The following is an 18,976-nucleotide window of genomic DNA, read 5'->3' on the forward strand; positions in this document are numbered from 1 at the left end:
CCCTAATTTTCTCGCAGCTTAAACTATACAATGTATGTCGTGTAAACTATAGTTCAATAGTGCAGTGAAAAAGAACAGACCTATAAACGAACGCAGCCAGTATAGGCAGTATATTATACATATAGCCACAGCCACAGCCTATACATACATACATATATGTACATACATATGCATACTGTATAGTGATATATAAAATACATAATGGCCACCGATTTCAGAGTATTTCCAAAATTCCAAGCTTCCGAGTTTCACCGACCTTCAACCATTGACGTTTGTTTGTGGTTACGTTAATTTTCTTATAATAATGTGATATCTCTTCATTATACATTATTACGTTTGTTTAAAGCGGAATGACACCTAATTTAAGAATTTTAAATTGTTTATATACTATTTATAGAGCGTATGTTTATTGCTGAATTTTCAATGTGATACGAAAATGTCTTCTAAAAGGTACATTTGTTTGCGTTTTCTACTTTTAATATATTTTTATGACTAAATGCTCTGTGTAATAATAATTTTTGCGCCTTGTTCGATAATGTATAATTTTTATTCGATCAGAAATAGTTTCCCGTAAGACTATCCGATCTTTTTTTAAGAACTTTATTGTTTTTCTTTTTTCAATTTTGGTTACATTACGACTCGACCATATCTAATATAATTTTATTACTTGCAGTGAGTTGAAGAAATTATCCGAAGAAAGCTTAACAAGACAGCCAGAAGAGGTATTTGATATTATATGTAAACTTGGAGAAGGGTAAGTCTATCGATCAAGTTTTGTACATACACTGCTCGATAAACAGCAGTATTAATGGAATATTAATGTGATTTGGCATACAGTTCCTATGGCTCCGTATACAAAGCTTTGCACAAGGAAAGTGGGCAGGTTCTGGCTATTAAGCAAGTACCAGTTGATACAGATTTACAAGAAATTATTAAAGAGATATCTATCATGCAGCAATGTGATTCACCATACGTTGTAAAGTATTATGGAAGTTATTTCAAAAACACTGACTTATGGGTACATATTAGATATCTATTTATTGTTTTTTTTTTTATAATAAACTAAATTCTTCTATGCTTGACCTAATGATTCTCAAATTCAATTTGCAGATTGTTATGGAATATTGTGGTGCAGGATCAGTAAGTGACATTATGCGTCTGAGAAAGAAAACTCTGCAGGAGGATGAAATAGCAACAATACTTAGTGATACATTAAAAGGCTTAGAGTACCTCCATTTAAGGAGGAAAATACATAGGGATATCAAAGCTGGCAATATTTTACTTAATAACGAAGGTCATGCAAAATTAGCTGATTTTGGTGTTGCCGGCCAGCTTACTGTAAGTGTTTCATGTACATTTACAAATAACATCATGTTATTGTACAGTGTTCCTTATTTTAGGATACTATGGCAAAGCGAAATACAGTTATTGGAACACCTTTTTGGATGGCACCAGAGGTGATTCAAGAAATAGGGTATGATTGTGTCGCCGATATATGGTCTCTTGGCATAACAGCGCTTGAAATGGCTGAGGGCAAGCCTCCATATGGCGATATACATCCTATGAGAGCTATATTTATGATACCAACAAAGCCTCCGCCTAGTTTTAGGCAACCTGATCAATGGAGTCCTGAATTTATCGATTTCGTAAGCGGTTGCCTTGTTAAGAATCCCGAAGAAAGAGCAACGGCCACGGAATTGTTGAATCACGAATTTATAGGTAAATAATTGATTATATCCTCCAAAGGTGTGTCGACAAATTTTGTACAAACACCCGATGCGTTTGATATAGGTAACGCCAAACAGCCAAGTATTCTTAGTCAGATGATTGCCGAAGCTCATGAGATACGAGAGAAACAAAGCGCTCATCGCACTCACGTTATTAATAATGTGGCAATTAAAAGCCAAAGCCAAGCTGATGATTCGGTAATGGATGGTCCTTCCATGGATCTTAATACTAATTTTACAACTATTGGCATATTTGTGTGATCAACATATTTTTATTATATACGATTAGGACGAAGAAGACTGTAGTGGCACGATGAAAGCAGTACCCGAAGATACTGGAACCCTAGTTCCAAGCCACGATTTGCCAGATACGGGGACACTCGTCTCTGCGATGCTCGACCTCGGTACAATGGTCATTAACAGCGATACCGATACTGAAGCTACTATGAAAAGTTTGTAAACTTATAGCATTTCATTCGTTAAATATATAAATACGTAGTTTCGATAAACTATAAACCCTAAACATTCCGTGTACCATTATAGGACATAATACTGGTTCTGTTGAATCTGGGAAAAAATATCGACCCTTGTTCCTAGATCATTTTGACAAAAAGGAAACTCCAGAAATTGGACAAGTATATTATTTTTAATACAAATGGTATGATAAAAATTACTTGCATTAAAGTCCAAACTGTATTCAATTTTACAGGGAAATGGCCAAATACTTTGCACCAACAATGCAGAGCTTGAGACTAAACGCGAGTTGCAGAGCCCTACAGAGTCACAAAGGTTTCAAAGCCATTTGCAGCTGCAACTTAGTCAAATTTCACATCCATCACCGGAACAGCCTCGCAATAACATGTCCAAATTTCAGAATGTATTCACCGAACGTGATTTCGATTTCGTAAGTAGAGAATAGCTATTACCGTTTTGTCGAGAAGCACAGTAAGTCGCTTTAACGACCCGCATGCAACCACAAACAAATTTTTCCGCGACAGATAAATATAACTCAATATAGATAAACAACCGTCTCCCGCAGCTGAAGTTCCTTTCTTACGAAGAATTACAACAGCGTATGGCTAATTTGGATGCAGAGATGGAGCGAGAAATCGACGGATTAAGAAGAAGGTATCAAACTAAACGACAGCCAATACTTGATGCAATGGATGCCAAACGAAAGAGACAACAGAATTTTTAACGGCTCAAACCTTCCCAATGATAAGCATAGGGGCTGTATACAGTTGTATAAATAATTATATATTATTCGTCCGAGTTCTGGTTTCACCAAGATAGGTAAACGGCTTATATCTTAGCATTTTTACTTCTCTCTCTCTCTCTCTCTCTCATCGTTTTTCAAACAACATTACTGCTTTTTGGGAAACCAGGGTACTTGGGAAAACACTGGAAGAAATAGCCTTGGGTCACCGGTGTAAATTATTTTTCATATAATAGGTGATATACGATAACAATTATACTTAATTTTTTATCATCGACGTATTATTAAATACGCTACTCCTATTATTATAGACCCCTTTACAAGCAAAGGGCTGTAAATTAGGATGAGCGGGCGATACAAAAAGATCTATGAAATTCAAACGATCTAGAACGTGAAAACTCATAAGGCTTGTTTATAGCACAGGGGTACACGTATGAATCATTGTAACTTTGCATCTCTTATGATGCGCTAGTCAATCGTAATGCCATTTATTTTGTCTAACATATTTGTAAAAATAAATATGCTAGTTGTAAATCGATGTTCAGTTAAAATATCAATTTTTGGACATATATATATACACACACACACATATATATATATATATATATATAAATACATATATTTATAGTCATATTTGAGCAGATACACGCATACTTCGTCGAAAAATCTACTTTCGTTGAGAAGTAAAAATGTATTATATCTCATTTGCGATATACTGCCATATAGAAAATAGCATTTTTTGAATCAATAGTTTTTACGTGCGTAATTTATAACATGTTTTTTTCTCCGTTTTTATATCAACACGAATAATGTGCGGTAGTTATAATATTGTACTATACGCATAAGTATCGCGCATTTACCATCAATTAATCACATAACTACTGTCATGCGCTTCTTCCCCTCTGCGCATATTCTTGCGAATATAGTAGAATTAGTCTTTCTTTTATTAAATATCCGAATTGGTTGTCTCTACAGGAGATTGCAAATTATACGAACAAAGAAAAACATACTTTCATACGCAATATTACCAGAGGGAAGTTAGGTGCAAAAGATTTAACGAAGAAACATGGCAAGAATGTCGCTGATGCTAGGTTATTTTTAACAATCATGAAAAAAAGAATATTTAATCTTTGAATTCTGCTCTCTTAATTACTTTTAAGGTGAATAATTATGATGTACAGAGTTTTTCTCTAATGGCGGAACGTAGGATCCGATTTAGTTGACCATAGCACTTTCTAGTATCACATTTATTGATATCTTATTAAAGCGCTAGTTTTCCATCGTTCTGGTTCAGTAACATTCATTGTTCATTATAAGTATCATTTTCACTATAGTAAACACGATCGCATCATTAAATATTAAACGAAATATAAAATATTAAAGTGCTATAGTTAAGTAACATGTGGTCAGCTATTACGTTTCGCCATCAGAGAAAAGCCCTATATATATATATTATAAAAGGTTTAATAAATTTTTACCAATTTATATTGTTTCTATGACTAAAATAACATTCATCGTATAAGATTGTATATTGCATTAACTCAGTCTATCAGCAATGTTAGTATAATATACCGATATAATTGCAATTTTTTTTAATCCCGCTCAATTACCCCACGCATATTCATTGTAAATATGTATGAATCGCAATATATTGCAAAGCATTATCTAAAAAAAAAATTATTTCGCATTTTCCGTTATCAACAATTTAATTACTTTTCCTCCCTATCTGTATGCTGAGAAGGAGAAACGTACACGCTAAATACAGGTTTTTTTCTAACGGCAGCGTATAGAATCGTATTATTTTATTAGAGCATTGTGTACTTATTGTATATTATCAGATTTAATAATCATCATAGTGCATTAATTTTGAATAGTTAGTTAAATACAATTACGCTCATTGCTTATTATAATAATTAATTTTTCTCAACTAATATCGCTCACTACGTTTAGAGTATTTATATTAAACGGAAATGATCATATTAGTATAATTATATAAATAATACAAAATCTCCTGCATGCTGCTATTAGAAAAAATCCTTGTATAATACTACATCATAATAAGAAAATATTTTTATTAAACGTGTAAAATGGCTCATTACAATGTACATCTTGCACATTTTAAAACTGCTTTCATCAATAAACTGCTCATTCCTTACAAACATGAAATGCTATACAACTTATTTGGCATCGAAAATCTCTCGATCCTATTTGCAGTCAAATATTAAGGTCACCGAATCGAAATTAATGTTTTTATGCATAAAACTATAAATCATCATCCCCTATAAGGTGAAATGCATTGTTTTCCATGTCATATTCGGTAGTGGTGGAGGTTAAGCTCTTCCGTCGAACCTTTAAGATTGAAGAGGCTAGCTGCTCGCTTGATTTCTTCACTGTTCCCGTGGATAGTTTCCTCGTAATCTTTTTTATCATATGTCCTGCTTTTAGAGGCGAGTCAACACCATCATTATTCTACAAAGGATAAGTTCAATATATTAATAATCAAGGCAATATTAAGCTAACTATTGATTGTGTGATCAGACTCATGCCTTTAAACATGTTCTTTCAAAGCCGCTACTGCTACTACCATCACTACCATTAGTACTATCAATACTAGCGACAATCGGTCCATTGCTTATGTTAATGCGACTATTCCCGTCTCTTGTAATGTATGTCCATGATTTTGCTGGCCCACACTGTAAGTTTAAAAGTACTTTAACTTTTCTTAATAACCGTATTACCTACCACCGATTGGTATACAGAACAATTTACTAACCTGCCTCTTTGTAATGCCAGCCGTTTTAGATAATAATTCGTCTATCATAGCTTGCAAGCATACTGACATGAGAATAGCTTGACCCGAGGCTACAGTGATCCATTGCAATTGGTTCTTTGCCATAAGATACTCAAATGAAAGCTCTAAACCAGTCAAGCCGGCATTATCTTCAGGCTCCTCTGCTTCCTAGAAAATATAATTTACAAATATGAGAATGCTAAATATTTTCGTATTTACATTATATTTTATGACAAGAAAATAGATTAGGCTGTAATTACTGACACTTTGCAAAGTGGTTACTCGCCAGCAACGCATACGAGTAACTTTAAATGACACCTCGTCATATTTATCCGAGGCGATTACTCGTAAGTTTAGCTCATTTCCACCTATAGCAACAAGAACTTGTGAATTTGGACCAGGATAATCACAAAAACACGAAGCGAATTGAATGTAACCGTAATATTTTAAACTCCGTGCCAGGTTTAAATACTGAAATAATAAAAATAAAGAATAAATCAAACGTTACAGTTTAAGAAGCATGCCATTCATATCTCAAACAATAACAAGCACTAACGTTTCTCTTCTTTTCTCTTTTCTGTAGGTCGATTAATACATCTTTCGTTTCGTTAGTAGTAACAATCCATCCTCTACGAACCTCAGCTACCGCTTGCGCATACAGAAGATCTGTTGCAACAGAGTCACGCGATAAATATAAATCGTATTCAATATCCCAATATCCTTTTGCGAGAACTATTTTACTACCAGTCACGCGTGTGTGACTGAGAGTTATTAGTGGCGATTCAAAATCCTCCAGTTTCCTTAATACTGTAAAAAATATCAAGTAACAAGGCGATCGTATGGCACGAAAATATATTTACCAAAAGAATAAATTTAGAGGATTAAGAGCATAATGAATTACACACCATTAAAATTTCCAATCTCATCTTGAAAGACAACAAACAATGCAAAATATAAACAATATTCTTCAGGTAATGACAGAAACTCATAGACCTTCTGCAGACAGAAAGGAAAATTAACTTCAGAGTACATTTAAAAAAGGTTTCTGCCTAATACATGGGTACATATATGTATATTGCAGAGTATTACCTTCAAAATACATGTAGAATTATCTCCAGTATAAGCATATATAGTTATCTCACGACCGCTCATCAAATAGATATCTAAATTTTTTGACTCATACGATCCGCCACTACTCTCTAACTGGGCATTTAACAAAAATCCGTTCAATATCTCAGATTTGTTAATGGTAGGATTTTGTCCAATCGATTGTATATACTTTTCTAAACATAAGCGACGTTCTTCCTGCTGATTAATTGTCAGAGGAAAGAATTTTTTTGGTGGAAATACAGGAAAAGATGGTTCAATAAGATCCTTTGTTAATTGTTCATGCAAGCTATACAATTGCTTGTATCTCACTGTACAATGATACAAACCATTTATGTGAATACGATAGCCCTGTGAATAAAGCAAAGTAATAGTTTTATAAAACTTGGTTATTTAGGTTTAACAGAGAAACAAATAGATTATACTTGCCACATATGAATTGCCTGAGCCATCAATATATTCTTGTGTATCTGGTATTGAAAAATGCATGTCTTTTATAAGAGAGGGCTCTTGATTTCCAATTGCTGTTTATATCAAGAACTTTTGTTTGCTTGTAGAAAAAAATAAAATAGCATATTTCTTTGTACAATAAATACTAAAACATTAAAAATTCTACAAAGATTAATTCAATGAGTGCATATGGATAAAAAGATGAAAAAATACAAAATTGTGTAAAAACATTGAATTTACGTACAACATAGTAATGTCTAGAAGGTAGTTGTTAAAAACTGTAATGAAATACATGATTCTATTTTATCTCCAAAAGAATACATATAAGGACATATTTGAGGAAAAGAAGTCCGTGGCGGAGAGTGCCACCCACTCAGTTTTCGACGTGCTGTTTGTTACTGTTGTCGGTGTTTTCACCGTGTAGTGTCAAAACGGCCTGATGGGCCTGATTGAACCAGTCAGAGCCTACAGTCAGCAACAACATACTGTACATACATACATACTTAACCGTACTAATACTATCACTACCACTTCCATTTGCTGTATACATTATTTATACGTATATATTAGTTACCATGACAATTCGCTATCATTGTATTTGCTGCACGGTCCTTATAATTAACACTTTGCTGATCGGTGACAAGTTAACTCATCTTTTCATTTGCCGATCAACAAGGTGTTAATAGTTTCTAATTAAATAAAACTACCTATCACAACGTGCCTTCAACCACCTTTGCCATAGCTATAACTTTAACTTTTTTGTAAATCAGCCTTAACGTCAGCTGACTGAGCTGAACGATCCTGACCGAGGAAATCGTGTGCAATCGTGTGTGTAATCCGCAGTCGCAGCGCAGGCACGTATCAATGCCATCAATGGCAATAGGCGAATGCAGACAACAGAAAATATGGTCATGAACGCCGAAGAGCCACCTCAGGAACAATCGCATAATTACTCTGAAACCTCTGAAACCGAAATGGACACCCATAACCATGAGGAAGAAGAAAATTACAGTGAAACCGGTAAAATATTTTTCGCGCAATCATTCGTATATATACATCGTTCTTTTTACAAATCGATATCTCTCCTTATTATTAAATTCTTGTGTTACAGAATATGCATCTATCAACGCCCAACTTGATGAGCTTAATTCTGCTCTAGACTTTCTCGAAAGCAAAAATGACAGTATAAAAGCTGAATTGATGGAGCTCTGGGAATCAAATGTCGAAACAAGAAAACAGTTTCAAGAATCAAAGCAAGAAAATCTTCCAAATTTGCAGAAAGAAACGCCTTAAGCGCGATTGATCCTTCTATTTAATTCCTAACAAGAATAGGCACGACAAATTATTTGATAGATGGGAACGTATGAGTCATAGAAAACATTCCTGACGATTCGACAACACCGAAGAGTATGCTTTAATATTATTTAGTATGTATATAGGCTATGGTTGGCAATAGATATTAGTTACATGCTTTGCACATAATACATCAATTGTTGGTTTTTGTCGTTAATAAAACCTTTATTTTTTCAAACAAAAATATTATATTTAATAGGATCTACAGCAAAAAGTAATATTTCCTTAACAATTTCTACATTTAAATTACGAAGCACAAATATCTTCTTCCCAGTTCTATTATCAGCCTTAACATAGTTGAGGCGACCTCTTGATTTTGTATTATTCAATTCCACATCTACATATCGTACCAAAATCTTTTCTGCTACTTCACTTCTAAGAACAGCTGCAGCTAAAAAAGCATCACAAGACACATAATATTCAAATTCATTTTTTTCTGAAGAATATGGAAGTTTTTCTATTTTGTTCATGAGAGCAACGCAGGGTTTCTCAATCCGTCCAAAAATATTTCTTCTCCATTCCTAAGGATAAAATAAATAATACTAATGTTTGAAAATTAATAATTCAGCATACTCAACTCACGTACAAAAGGCACTTTAGTCTCTAAACAAGTTTCCCATGGTAACACCCATAAATCCTTCCTATAATTTTTTAATATTACATGTACACTTTCAGGATCCATATGAAAATTGAACTCTGCCCTTTGAAGTTCATTCAGACCTGAGAAATATTCTAGTTTAAAGAAGTTGGTTATATGTTTTGTATAGTTTAATTTATACTTTCTCACCTTCAATGTTTCCTCCCATGACATATATTTGACTTATAGCATCAACAATTTTTGGATATACCTTGATGACCAGAGCTATGTTTGTCAATGGCCCCAAGCAAACTAGACTAACTTGGCCTATGATTGTGATGGATAAGCAAAAAAAATCTATATATGATTATATCAATATTAAAAAAAAATTGTAGTACCAAAACTTTCAGATACAATCCTATTTATAGCGTGAATCGCACTTTCTTCTTGCAAGGTGGCCATATCCGGCTCGTCTTTGTACACATCTCCAAAACCATCTTCACCATGAAAATCTTCTGCAGACTTTTCTGTATCGGGTATAGTTAATAAAGGGCAGTCTGCTCCTTTAAAAACAGGTATCTGTAAAATAAATGTTACAATGAGTGAATTGAACGATCATCAAAATCAGCAATTCTTTCAAAAGATACGATAGACTCACGTCCGTATTCCCGGAGACATTCAAAATTCTGAAAACGTTTTTTATCACATTCACGAGAGAGGTGTTCCCATACACGCAGGTGATGGCCTTTATCTCAATTTTATTTATCTTATGGGCTGCTATAAGAATTAAAAGAGCCAAAGCATCGTCTATTCCAGCATCGCAATCAACAATAATTTTTCCTGGTTTCATTTCGTAAGGCTTTAACGGCTGTAAACCTTATACATACAGTAGAATAATAGTATACAAATGTGTCAATTTTATTTTCTTTTGCTTCCTGGCATAACAATGAATATAATTATGTATTTACTACTCTGACAGCGCACTTGACAAAAAACGTCAACTTATAAATCGTTATAAGTCAACAAAACAAGTTGAAACGTTTGGGAATAGTGGAAAGTAGAAGTAGTAGAACTTGGAATAGAAATGTTAAAACTGTATGGGGAATGAAGTTAGATTCTGTTAGACAAATCGTAAAGGATTCAATTCATTCAATTTCCCGCACGTGTAGACTACAGGCTACAGGGAGCTATCAGCAGGTTTGTTTGTTTTAGCTACACTTTTTACACTTTCTACACTTTTCATATTTCTGTCTTTAGGTCTGTTCTTTTTCGCTGTTTTTGTATACTAGTGCAATAAGTTAAGAGTGGAGAAAACATATGTACATATGTTTGTCTTATTTCAACTAATTGCATTAGTTCGATAGTGCAGCGAAAAGGAACAAACGGTTTATCTATTGTGTAAGTTGACACCGTGAAAAGTGCACAAAGTGTAACTGTAAATAGTATAGCGACTTTCCACTAAAACGAACAGACCTAATTATTATCAACCTCTCAGCTCAGTTAACTTCACTTCATACATTTTCTGCCAAACAGTGCGCATGAGCTACAAATATGGACAATACAATTTTTTACAGTATGAAGTGTGAGTTAGTATAAGTGTACATACATTCGAATGATACTGAAAATTATCGGCAAAAAAACAGATTGTATAAAATAGCTATACTAACTTTGCTGGTTGGAAAGACTGTGAAAACGTGCTTATTTTGTACAAGTGCAAGGAATACTTCATTGGTATTTATTTCACGAAATTACACTGTTATTTTTCGAATATGGGTGCACTCGAGGGCTTTAAAAAAATTGTCGCTTACAAAGCAGTTGATGAATGTTTAAAGGTATATAATTTAATGCAAGTAGATTTACTTTTCCTATGCTTATTTGTAAATGTTTACATATTTATTAAATAATACATACCTTAGTACCATATTAGAATATTAAATATTGTTTGTGATGCTTTCAGAATAAAACTGTCATTGGTATTGGTAGTGGATCAACAGTTACTTATGCTGTAGATAGAATAGGTAAAATGTTAATTTTATAATATCTATTATTTAACACTAGACTCATTTTCATTACCTGAACTTTCTATACTTTTTAGAAATTTATAAATCATAGTATCACAAAGTGTATATTCAGGAAAAAGTGCAGAAATGCTTTAAAGACTCATTATTTCTTCTGTTACTTTAACATGCTTCTGAATTTGTTTTGCTTCACCTTATGATATCATTTATTATATTGTTGTTTTGCTATGAATATCTTTTTCCCAGCAATGAGTTCATTTGCTCCTAATTTTGCAGCTGAACTTACAAGAGAGAGGAATCTCAATGTTGTTTGTGTTCCTACCTCCTTTCAGGCAAGACAATTAATACTCAATAATCATCTGAAACTAGGGGATTTAGAAACTTATCCAAAAGTAATTATTTTTTTCTTATTACAACTTTATAAAAGAGATCTGTACCATATTTGTATCTTGTTATATTAAAATTAACAGTTAGACTATGCAATTGATGGAGCTGATGAAGTTGACAAGGATTTGAATCTTATTAAAGGTGGTGGAGGCTGCTTATTACAAGAAAAAATTGTAGCTTCTTGCACAGATCAGCTTATAATTATAGCAGATTACACGTATGAATTAATATTTAAATTGATTATAATGATTTTTTCCAATAACAAAATATATCTGTATAATATTCTAGGAAAAATTCCACAAAATTAGGGGAACAATATAAAAATGGTATACCCATAGAAGTACTTCCTCTGGCTTATGTTCCTATTCAACGTAAAATTGAAAATAAATTTGGTGGTAGCTTGAAAATTAGAATGGGTGTAGCAAAGGCTGTAAATATTCTTATTTTACTTTCAAACCATTGCTTGTATATACTGTGCAATAGTTTTAGTATTAATTTAACATAATTTCAATTTAGGGACCTGTGGTGACAGATAATGGAAATTTTATTTTGGATTGGAAATTTCCAGATGACATAAGTGATTGGAGTAAGATTAACACAGAACTGTCATTGATACCAGGGGTTCTTGAAACAGGATTGTTTATTAATATGGCTAAAAAAGTTTATTTTGCAATGGCAGATGGTACTGTAATTTGTAAAGCTGAAAATCAGTAAAATTGTCTACAAAGATCTTGTTATAAAATGATAAGTGATGTCATGACCTTAATTTGTGTACAAGGTGATAACTGTCTTGTATTTGTCTTAAATTTTATAATTATTTTTCAGAGTTAAAAATAAATTACAATCATTTTTCCTTATTTTGCATTTTTTTATTTTATGATAATAAAGATTTTTTCGTAAAGAATATTAGGGAAAATTAAAAAATGGAAAAAATACAATTTATTACGAGAAATTACGTTTGGTAAAGGTGAAATGGTTTGATTATGTAACATTTACTTTATCATATTTTTTTTAAGAGGAGTTCTAAGTGTGAGAAATTGATTCTTTTCAACTAACCGCGTATGGTACTTTTCAATCTCACTTTTAATAAATATAATTATCTAACCTGTAGTCCTTACCATAAGCAATGCTCTTTTATAATAAGAATTACCATGATAATGATAATGAATAACGATAAACATGGAGAAAACATTGCAGTCTATCATATTCACTTCAGTGATATTCTATCATATAATTGCCTAACTTCAGAAGTCAAGGGTATTCGCGTCAATTCGCGATCCTTAATCGATGCTGCTGCCGCCTATAAGAACTAATGGAATGGAATAGATGTAGTTACAACATATGATGACATTTGTATACATATGGAAAGTTTTCGTATGTATTTGTACTTGTATTATAGCACAGTTTTCACAATATGATAATAATCCATAAGAAATAATATACTTCGGCATTTAATATTACTTGTCCTTCTATTTAAGATCTTTTGAAACTTTTTATTACCCCATTGCTTCCATTATGTTACATCGCTGTGCTGCCATTTGAATTCACTTGAGATTACGAATAGCTAAACAGCACTAAACAGGACTAACACACTAACGACACTAACCATACTTTACCGGACTAACGGGAGTTGAGAGAGAGTGAGCCGTCGCCCGTCATACCGGTGAACCGGTCATACCCCTGCCCTGTGGCCTGTAGGGGCCTGGAGTGAGCAAGAGGGGTGACGAGTATGGCCGCCACTCGCCAGTCCCGGACTGCTCAACAGTCACCACGCGACACATCTTCGATCTCTAACAAAATTGATTGATACGTCTTTTACAGGTAATAGCGAATTAGGAAAAAATAACTTGTTTGGACGATTTGAGAATCCCAGATAAATTTAAAAATCTTCCCGGACGTCCCCGTAAGGTTAGTAAAAGGGGACAGTATCTCCGGGGAAAAGAGGAAGAATGGCAACCCTAAGTAAGAAAATACAATATCTAATAGTCGATACCAGCGCTTTTATTAGAAATGCTTCTTTGCAAGTGAGTATCAAAGTATTTTTCTAATCCTAGAACTGTTGTCAAACAACCTATTTATGATTAATATTCAATTCTTAGGATATCGGCGTTAATATCATAACGGAGCAGGGGGTCGTGGAAGAAATAAAGAATAAAAGACAATTGAGGAGATTGATTGTTTTACCCTACGAACTGAAGGTGCAAGATGCATTTGCTGATAATATAAAATTTGGTAAGGTTTGATGGATGTGAATTGAAATGCTTCAACATGAGTTCAAAATAACCTTGTCTTTGCTAATGCTCCTCTATATAGTTACAGAATTTGCTAAAAAGACTGGTGATTACAGAAGCTTATCCGCAAATGATATCAAAGTGATAGCACTGACATATCAACTAGAAAAAGAAAAAGTAGGATGTGACCATTTGAAAAAAACTCCAGTGATACCAAAAACGGTTGATAGCAGTGCTCCACATCCGGAAGATCATCCAAAACCATTAGTTGGATTTTATATTCCAGAGAAAAAAGTAATTTATATATTAGTGCAACATTCCATGTCAAATTGGAACCTGTTTGACTTTGCATTTTGGATTTTTTCAATATTTTTTTTCTGTTAGTATGGTTTAAGACTAGTCTCTATGTTTTTTTTTTTCAGATTTTTTCATTAATTCATTTGAAAGGTATCAATTCTTCAAAAATCATGTCACATTATTTATAATGCTGTTATAAGTAACTGAATCATTGACCAAATTGAAGGTTTTATTTTCAGTCTTCGTTCTTATATTTACTTTTTAGTGAAAATATCAGAAAATTAATTACAATAATATTACTATCAGCTTTTCCAGTTTAAACTAAATTCTCATTTTTAGCAATGTTTGTATGAATTAATGTTTTTTTTAACTTTTTGGAAAAAACTGTTCTTTTTCTAACAATTCTTAAGATTAGTCTCCTAATAGGAGAATGGTGAAAACTATTTTTTTAGTTATCTGTGCTTTTATGTAAATGCCTGAAAAAGCAATTTTATACTCAGGAGCTAATATCTATAATTATCTGATCCCTAGTGATTGTTATTTATTTTGTAGAGTGTTTCAATTTAAAAGATATAAACGAAATAAAATATTAATTATGCTTGACTGTTTTGTTTATTAAACAACATTTACTTTCTTACATGTTTAAAAAAATTATCAATTAAAAAATCAAAAAAAGTAAATGTATTTTCATAAAAAAACTCTTAACTAAGCATAATTAATACTTTATTTTGTTTAAATTTTTTAACCTTAATCACTCTACAAATTAAATAAAAATCACTCAGGGCTAGATAATTATTGATATTAGCTCCTAAGTATAAAATTGCTTTTTCAGATATTTACAAGAGCACGGATAACTAAAAAAATATAGTTTTTATCATTCTCCTATTAGGAGACTAATCATAAAAATTGTTAAAAAAAGAACAGATTTTACAAAAAAGTTAAAGTACAATCAATTGATACAAACATTGGTAAACATGAGAATTTAATGTTTAAACTGGAAAAAAAATCATAATAATATTACTGTTATCATTGCTCAGATATTTCTACTAAAATGTACATATAAAAACGAAGATTGAAAAAAGAGTTCAATTTGGTCAATGATTGAGTTAGTTATAAGAGCATTTAAAAATAATGTAACGTGATTTTTGAAGAATTGATGCCTTTCAAATGAATTGATGAAAAACTCTAAAAAAGGTCATGGAGGACAGTCTCAAACCATATTAACAGAAAACAGAAGTTATTGGAAAAGTCCAAGATGCAAACGTCAAATAAGAGTTATAATTTGGCGTAGAATATGCCCCTTATATAGATATATATGGTAGCGTAATACACTACATTTTTATCAATTAAATCAATTTAGGATTACAAGCAAACAGAGCTGGAAATTCTAGAGAACAAATGCAATAACATTAATGAAGTAGAAGTCAATACTGATATATCAGTAGTCAGCGACGATGATGACGAGCCTAGTTTCGGTACTGTCAAAATCGAAAATGATGAAGAAGTGAAAAATGCCAGTAATTTGGCTGAAAAATTTGCGAACTTAACTTGTAACTTAATGGAATTAAAAGTAGAAAATGAGGCGGGAAGGAAACACGATGTTGATGATGTATTGATTCCTATAAAAGACTGGCATAACAATGATAATTTCAATAGTGATGAAGATGAGAATGAAGGTCAGAACAGTGAGGATAGTGACGATGACGACGATGACGTTGGTTGGATTACACCTGGTATATTGTTTCTTTTAGATACTCAATTGTAAGCTCGTATCGTGTATCATGTAAATATTATATGACAAGTATCTTACAGGAAATATTTCGGCTATTAAGAAGCAAATGGATGCTGAAATTTTAGAAGAAAAACCTGCAATAGTAGCGTGTATGACGACAGACTTTGCAATGCAAAATGTGTTGATGCAGATGGGTTTAAACGTAGCATCGTTAGATGGAAGAGTGATCAAACAAATGCGAAGTTTTATCTTTCGATGCTATGCCTGCTTCAAGACCACGAGTATTATGACTAAGGTTTTCTGCCCACATTGTGGTTTGAGAACTTTGAAAAAGGTTGCCGTATCAGTAGACGACAATGGGGAACAACGAATTCACATTAATTATCGAAAACCGTTGACTGCCAGAGGCAAAAAGGTTGGTTTCTTTTGCTTTACCCGTTTAATTCTTTGTACCCAATAATATTCGAAGCACAAAACATTTCAATATTAATATTATGATGGAATATCGCATTTTCAGTTCTCCTTACCTACGCCAAAAGGTGGAAAGCATGCTAATAATCCGATCCTTTGTGAAGATCAACCAATTCCCCATCAAAAGCCATCGCGATTAGCACGTACAAAAAATGATCCGCTACAGGAGGATTATATAGCAGGATATTCTCCATTCATCACACGTGATATCAATTCAAAATCAGCCATGCTTGGAATTCGTCCAGGAAATACAATAAAATACTGGATGAGACGAAACCCTAATGAATCGAGAAGAAAAAGAAAATGAGATACTTTTTTTTGTTTTTAAAGCTTTGTAATATATTACATATTCCAAATGTTTTTCAAATATATATGCCTACCACTACAGTTATAACAGTCTCATTTTATAAAATAAATATAGAATATGATCAACGTTCAGCAAAATGTAGCAAAATAATAAAAAATTATGCCCCGGGTGAGGATCGAACTCACGACCTTAAGATTATGAGACTTACGCGCTGCCTACTGCGCTACCGAGGCTATTAAAATTATAGGTAGAATGAAATGGTTAAACAGTAGATTTGGTCTATGATTAGTCTTCCACATTTTGCAGGAGAGATGGCGTTCGTTGATTTTTTCCTCTATCATCAGACGGTAAAGTGAGTTTGTTGTTGTTTTTTCTTACATATATATATGTATATAAGGGTAAAAAACAGATGTAAGCGTAAGCTTGGGTGTGCAGTGACTGTAATAATAGAGGAGCAAATAGAAAAAGAAAGAAAGAAGTGGAATGCTAGGAATAATAAGCCCATATAGAACATCTAGTGAATTCAACAAAATAGGAGTACATTATTAATTAATAATTCAACAGTATATATATGGTAATTCTCCTTCGGTCGGTAGCCTTCTAGTTATCAAGTACTTGTAGCGACTGGCGTAGGCCGCACGGCGCACGCAGGGCGCTTGTGCGAATGTAGTATTCAGTATCTTCAATGGTAATCTGTATAGTCATATTAGTACATACGTGTGCAATCAGTGAGTACATACATATGTAGTGTTTAGTTAATTAGTATAGGTAGACCTAGGCCAGCTGGGCCTGCTGGGTTTTGGGGAAGTAGGACTACTACAAATACTGGGAGTATTTTATGGGACTTTGAGAATTACTTACAGGGATACTAGGAAAGGTGGATGGTTAGATGGAATTCAGTGTCAGCCGGTTTAGCGTCCGGTGGGTCCGGTGCTCGTGTATACGCTAGTAAAGTACTAATACAATCATAATGTAGGGAGATTGTATTGCAATATATGTATAGGAAAACGTACTCCCAAAAATGCTAAATGTTACCGATAGATAACGCAGTTAGTATGCATATGCCAAGGTTGCCAAGTGTAGTACTTTCGGTACTACCGTAGTACCCAAAAGCGACATATCCTATAGCGTAGTACTATTTTGGGTACTACGCTATAGTCGCTGCTGATACTACTGGTCGGCGGAAATACGTCAGAGGGTAGAGACTGTAGAGGGACCGCAATATAGATATTTCTAATTACTAATTTCAAAATACATAATGCATGGTCCGTGAGCCAAGACAAATGTTAGTATTTATTGTATCGTACATACATACCACAAGTTATAAAGTAATATAAAGAAATAAAGTGACACTTTTAATCTTACTGACAGCTGATATACTGATGGTATAAGTGAATAAATAAAGTGACGAAATTTGTAAAATGTACATAAAAATAATTTTTAAAAGTATATAAAGGACTGAACATTTTAGATAAGTATAACAATAAATTTTATAATATAAAATGTAAGATATAAATATTTTGTGGTACTTTGTGGGATTTTATTTCAGATTAAATTATAGTAATGTACGTGTGTTTACTGTATCACTGCTGAGGATGAAGCTATGTGGATCGAACATTAAAAAAAAAGAATAGATTCACCATAATGTGGTTACTGTGTCATCGCTGAGGATCAAACTATGATAATTGAGATGAATATTAAAATAAAGAAGCTGACAGATTAGATATATAATATAACATGTTAGATATTTTACAGTACTTTGTGGGATTTTATTTAAAGTTAATATATGTAAAATAAAATTTTTGTTTTCTTTTTACAATTGTATCTATATTAATTACTATATGTTGCAATCTCTTAAAATTAAGCCTCTGCTTTTATTAGCAAACTAATAATTCCACACGGCAGTGATGCCAGAATCAAGCTTTTAGCAACAAAAATGAAGATAAGCGCTAGCCAGCAGGAGTATAGAAAATTTAAAGGGAAGCGGTACAAACACAACTATGCCTGGAGAGCATAGGTGTGATTTGGACTTCAGGCAACATTGGCCTTAGAAGAAGAGCGACTACCGCTAACCGTGACATTTTTACGTGTTATCCGTGTAAAGTGGTACTGCGTTTACCTAAAAACTCAAAGCAAATAAAAATGCTTTTCCTAAATTGATTTGTAATATTGATAAAATGGTCAAATGTAGCCATTAATTAATTAGATTTGGTAATAAATACAGAAAATGCGTTTTATTATAACAAATGAGTTGAGGTAAAATAAACTCAATGTTTTTATATTAATCTGTTAACAAATGCATTTTTTTATTT

General features: G+C 32.9%; 5 protein-coding genes, 1 long non-coding RNA gene and 1 other non-coding gene across 14 annotated transcripts; 4 read left to right on the forward strand and 3 right to left on the reverse strand.

Moving 5' to 3' along the window:
* Positions 1–209: 209 nt before the first annotated feature.
* On the forward strand, positions 210–4,977 carry hpo (serine/threonine-protein kinase hippo). Of its 4 annotated transcripts, XM_066747733.1 has the most exons (11): positions 210–450; positions 674–754; positions 838–1,018; positions 1,111–1,338; positions 1,401–1,474; positions 1,604–1,719; positions 1,792–1,925; positions 2,017–2,179; positions 2,271–2,362; positions 2,413–2,631; positions 2,746–4,833. In XM_066747733.1, the coding sequence occupies exons 1-11, from the start codon at positions 437–439 to the stop codon at positions 2,923–2,925; spliced, it is 1,482 nt and encodes a 493-aa protein (XP_066603830.1). In that variant the 5' UTR covers positions 210–436; the 3' UTR covers positions 2,926–4,833. The 4 variants fall into 4 exon arrangements, with proteins under 4 accessions (XP_066603830.1, XP_066603827.1, XP_066603828.1 ...); XM_066747730.1 differs by having other exon boundaries at positions 211–450; positions 1,401–1,719; positions 2,746–4,977; XM_066747731.1 differs by having other exon boundaries at positions 213–450; positions 1,401–1,719; positions 2,437–2,631; positions 2,746–4,965.
* A 41-nt stretch (positions 4,978–5,018) lies between these two features.
* On the reverse strand, positions 5,019–8,003 carry Snx17 (sorting nexin 17). Of its 2 annotated transcripts, none has more exons than XM_066747735.1 (9): positions 7,866–8,003; positions 7,271–7,756; positions 6,824–7,192; positions 6,640–6,727; positions 6,291–6,541; positions 5,999–6,205; positions 5,717–5,902; positions 5,490–5,636; positions 5,019–5,412 (listed from the first exon to the last, which is right to left on the reverse strand). In XM_066747735.1, the coding sequence occupies exons 2-9, from the start codon at positions 7,328–7,330 to the stop codon at positions 5,206–5,208; spliced, it is 1,515 nt and encodes a 504-aa protein (XP_066603832.1). In that variant the 5' UTR covers positions 7,331–7,756; positions 7,866–8,003; the 3' UTR covers positions 5,019–5,205. The 2 variants fall into 2 exon arrangements, with proteins under 2 accessions (XP_066603832.1, XP_066603831.1); XM_066747734.1 differs by having other exon boundaries at positions 5,020–5,412; positions 6,640–6,730.
* LOC136786184 (uncharacterized) lies at positions 7,764–8,542 on the forward strand. 2 transcript variants are annotated; one of them, XR_010824765.1, is made up of 3 exons: positions 7,764–7,778; positions 8,062–8,311; positions 8,403–8,542. It is a non-coding gene; the product is annotated as an uncharacterized lncRNA (long non-coding RNA). The 2 variants fall into 2 exon arrangements; XR_010824766.1 differs by lacking the exon at positions 7,764–7,778 and adding an exon at positions 7,953–7,967.
* A 51-nt stretch (positions 8,543–8,593) lies between these two features.
* On the reverse strand, positions 8,594–11,432 carry LOC136786182 (inosine-uridine preferring nucleoside hydrolase-like). 2 transcript variants are annotated; one of them, XM_066747739.1, is made up of 7 exons: positions 11,295–11,432; positions 11,133–11,224; positions 9,880–10,097; positions 9,620–9,800; positions 9,432–9,548; positions 9,231–9,376; positions 8,594–9,165 (listed from the first exon to the last, which is right to left on the reverse strand). In XM_066747739.1, the coding sequence occupies exons 3-7, from the start codon at positions 10,069–10,071 to the stop codon at positions 8,818–8,820; spliced, it is 984 nt and encodes a 327-aa protein (XP_066603836.1). In that variant the 5' UTR covers positions 10,072–10,097; positions 11,133–11,224; positions 11,295–11,432; the 3' UTR covers positions 8,594–8,817. The 2 variants fall into 2 exon arrangements, with proteins under 2 accessions (XP_066603836.1, XP_066603837.1); XM_066747740.1 differs by lacking the exons at positions 11,133–11,224; positions 11,295–11,432 and having other exon boundaries at positions 9,231–9,364; positions 9,880–10,073.
* Positions 10,296–12,483, forward strand: Rpi (Ribose-5-phosphate isomerase). Of its 2 annotated transcripts, XM_066747742.1 has the most exons (7): positions 10,404–10,418; positions 10,717–11,053; positions 11,179–11,239; positions 11,516–11,631; positions 11,710–11,843; positions 11,915–12,056; positions 12,143–12,483. In XM_066747742.1, exons 2-7 carry the CDS (start codon positions 10,991–10,993, stop codon positions 12,338–12,340), a joined length of 714 nt encoding a protein of 237 aa, XP_066603839.1. In that variant the 5' UTR covers positions 10,404–10,418; positions 10,717–10,990; the 3' UTR covers positions 12,341–12,483. The 2 variants fall into 2 exon arrangements, with proteins under 2 accessions (XP_066603838.1, XP_066603839.1); XM_066747741.1 differs by lacking the exon at positions 10,717–11,053 and having other exon boundaries at positions 10,296–10,418.
* A 155-nt stretch (positions 12,484–12,638) lies between these two features.
* LOC136786180 (RNA-binding protein NOB1) lies at positions 12,639–16,744 on the forward strand. Its single transcript, XM_066747736.1, has 6 exons — positions 12,639–13,650; positions 13,726–13,858; positions 13,940–14,151; positions 15,515–15,887; positions 15,967–16,301; positions 16,404–16,744. Exons 1-6 carry the CDS (start codon positions 13,576–13,578, stop codon positions 16,662–16,664), a joined length of 1,389 nt encoding a protein of 462 aa, XP_066603833.1. The 5' UTR covers positions 12,639–13,575; the 3' UTR covers positions 16,665–16,744.
* Positions 16,745–16,824: 80 nt separating this feature from the next.
* On the reverse strand, positions 16,825–16,897 carry TRNAM-CAU (transfer RNA methionine (anticodon CAU)). Its single transcript has one exon. It is a non-coding gene; the product is annotated as a tRNA-Met (tRNA).
* Between the last annotated feature and the right edge of the window lie 2,079 nt (positions 16,898–18,976).

Source organism: Prorops nasuta, unplaced genomic scaffold, assembly GCF_024137725.1.
Source record: "Prorops nasuta isolate Cenicafe-Biocafe unplaced genomic scaffold, Cenicafe_Pnas_1.2 PNAS00003, whole genome shotgun sequence".
NCBI classification, from domain to species: Eukaryota; Metazoa; Arthropoda; class Insecta; order Hymenoptera; family Bethylidae; genus Prorops; species Prorops nasuta.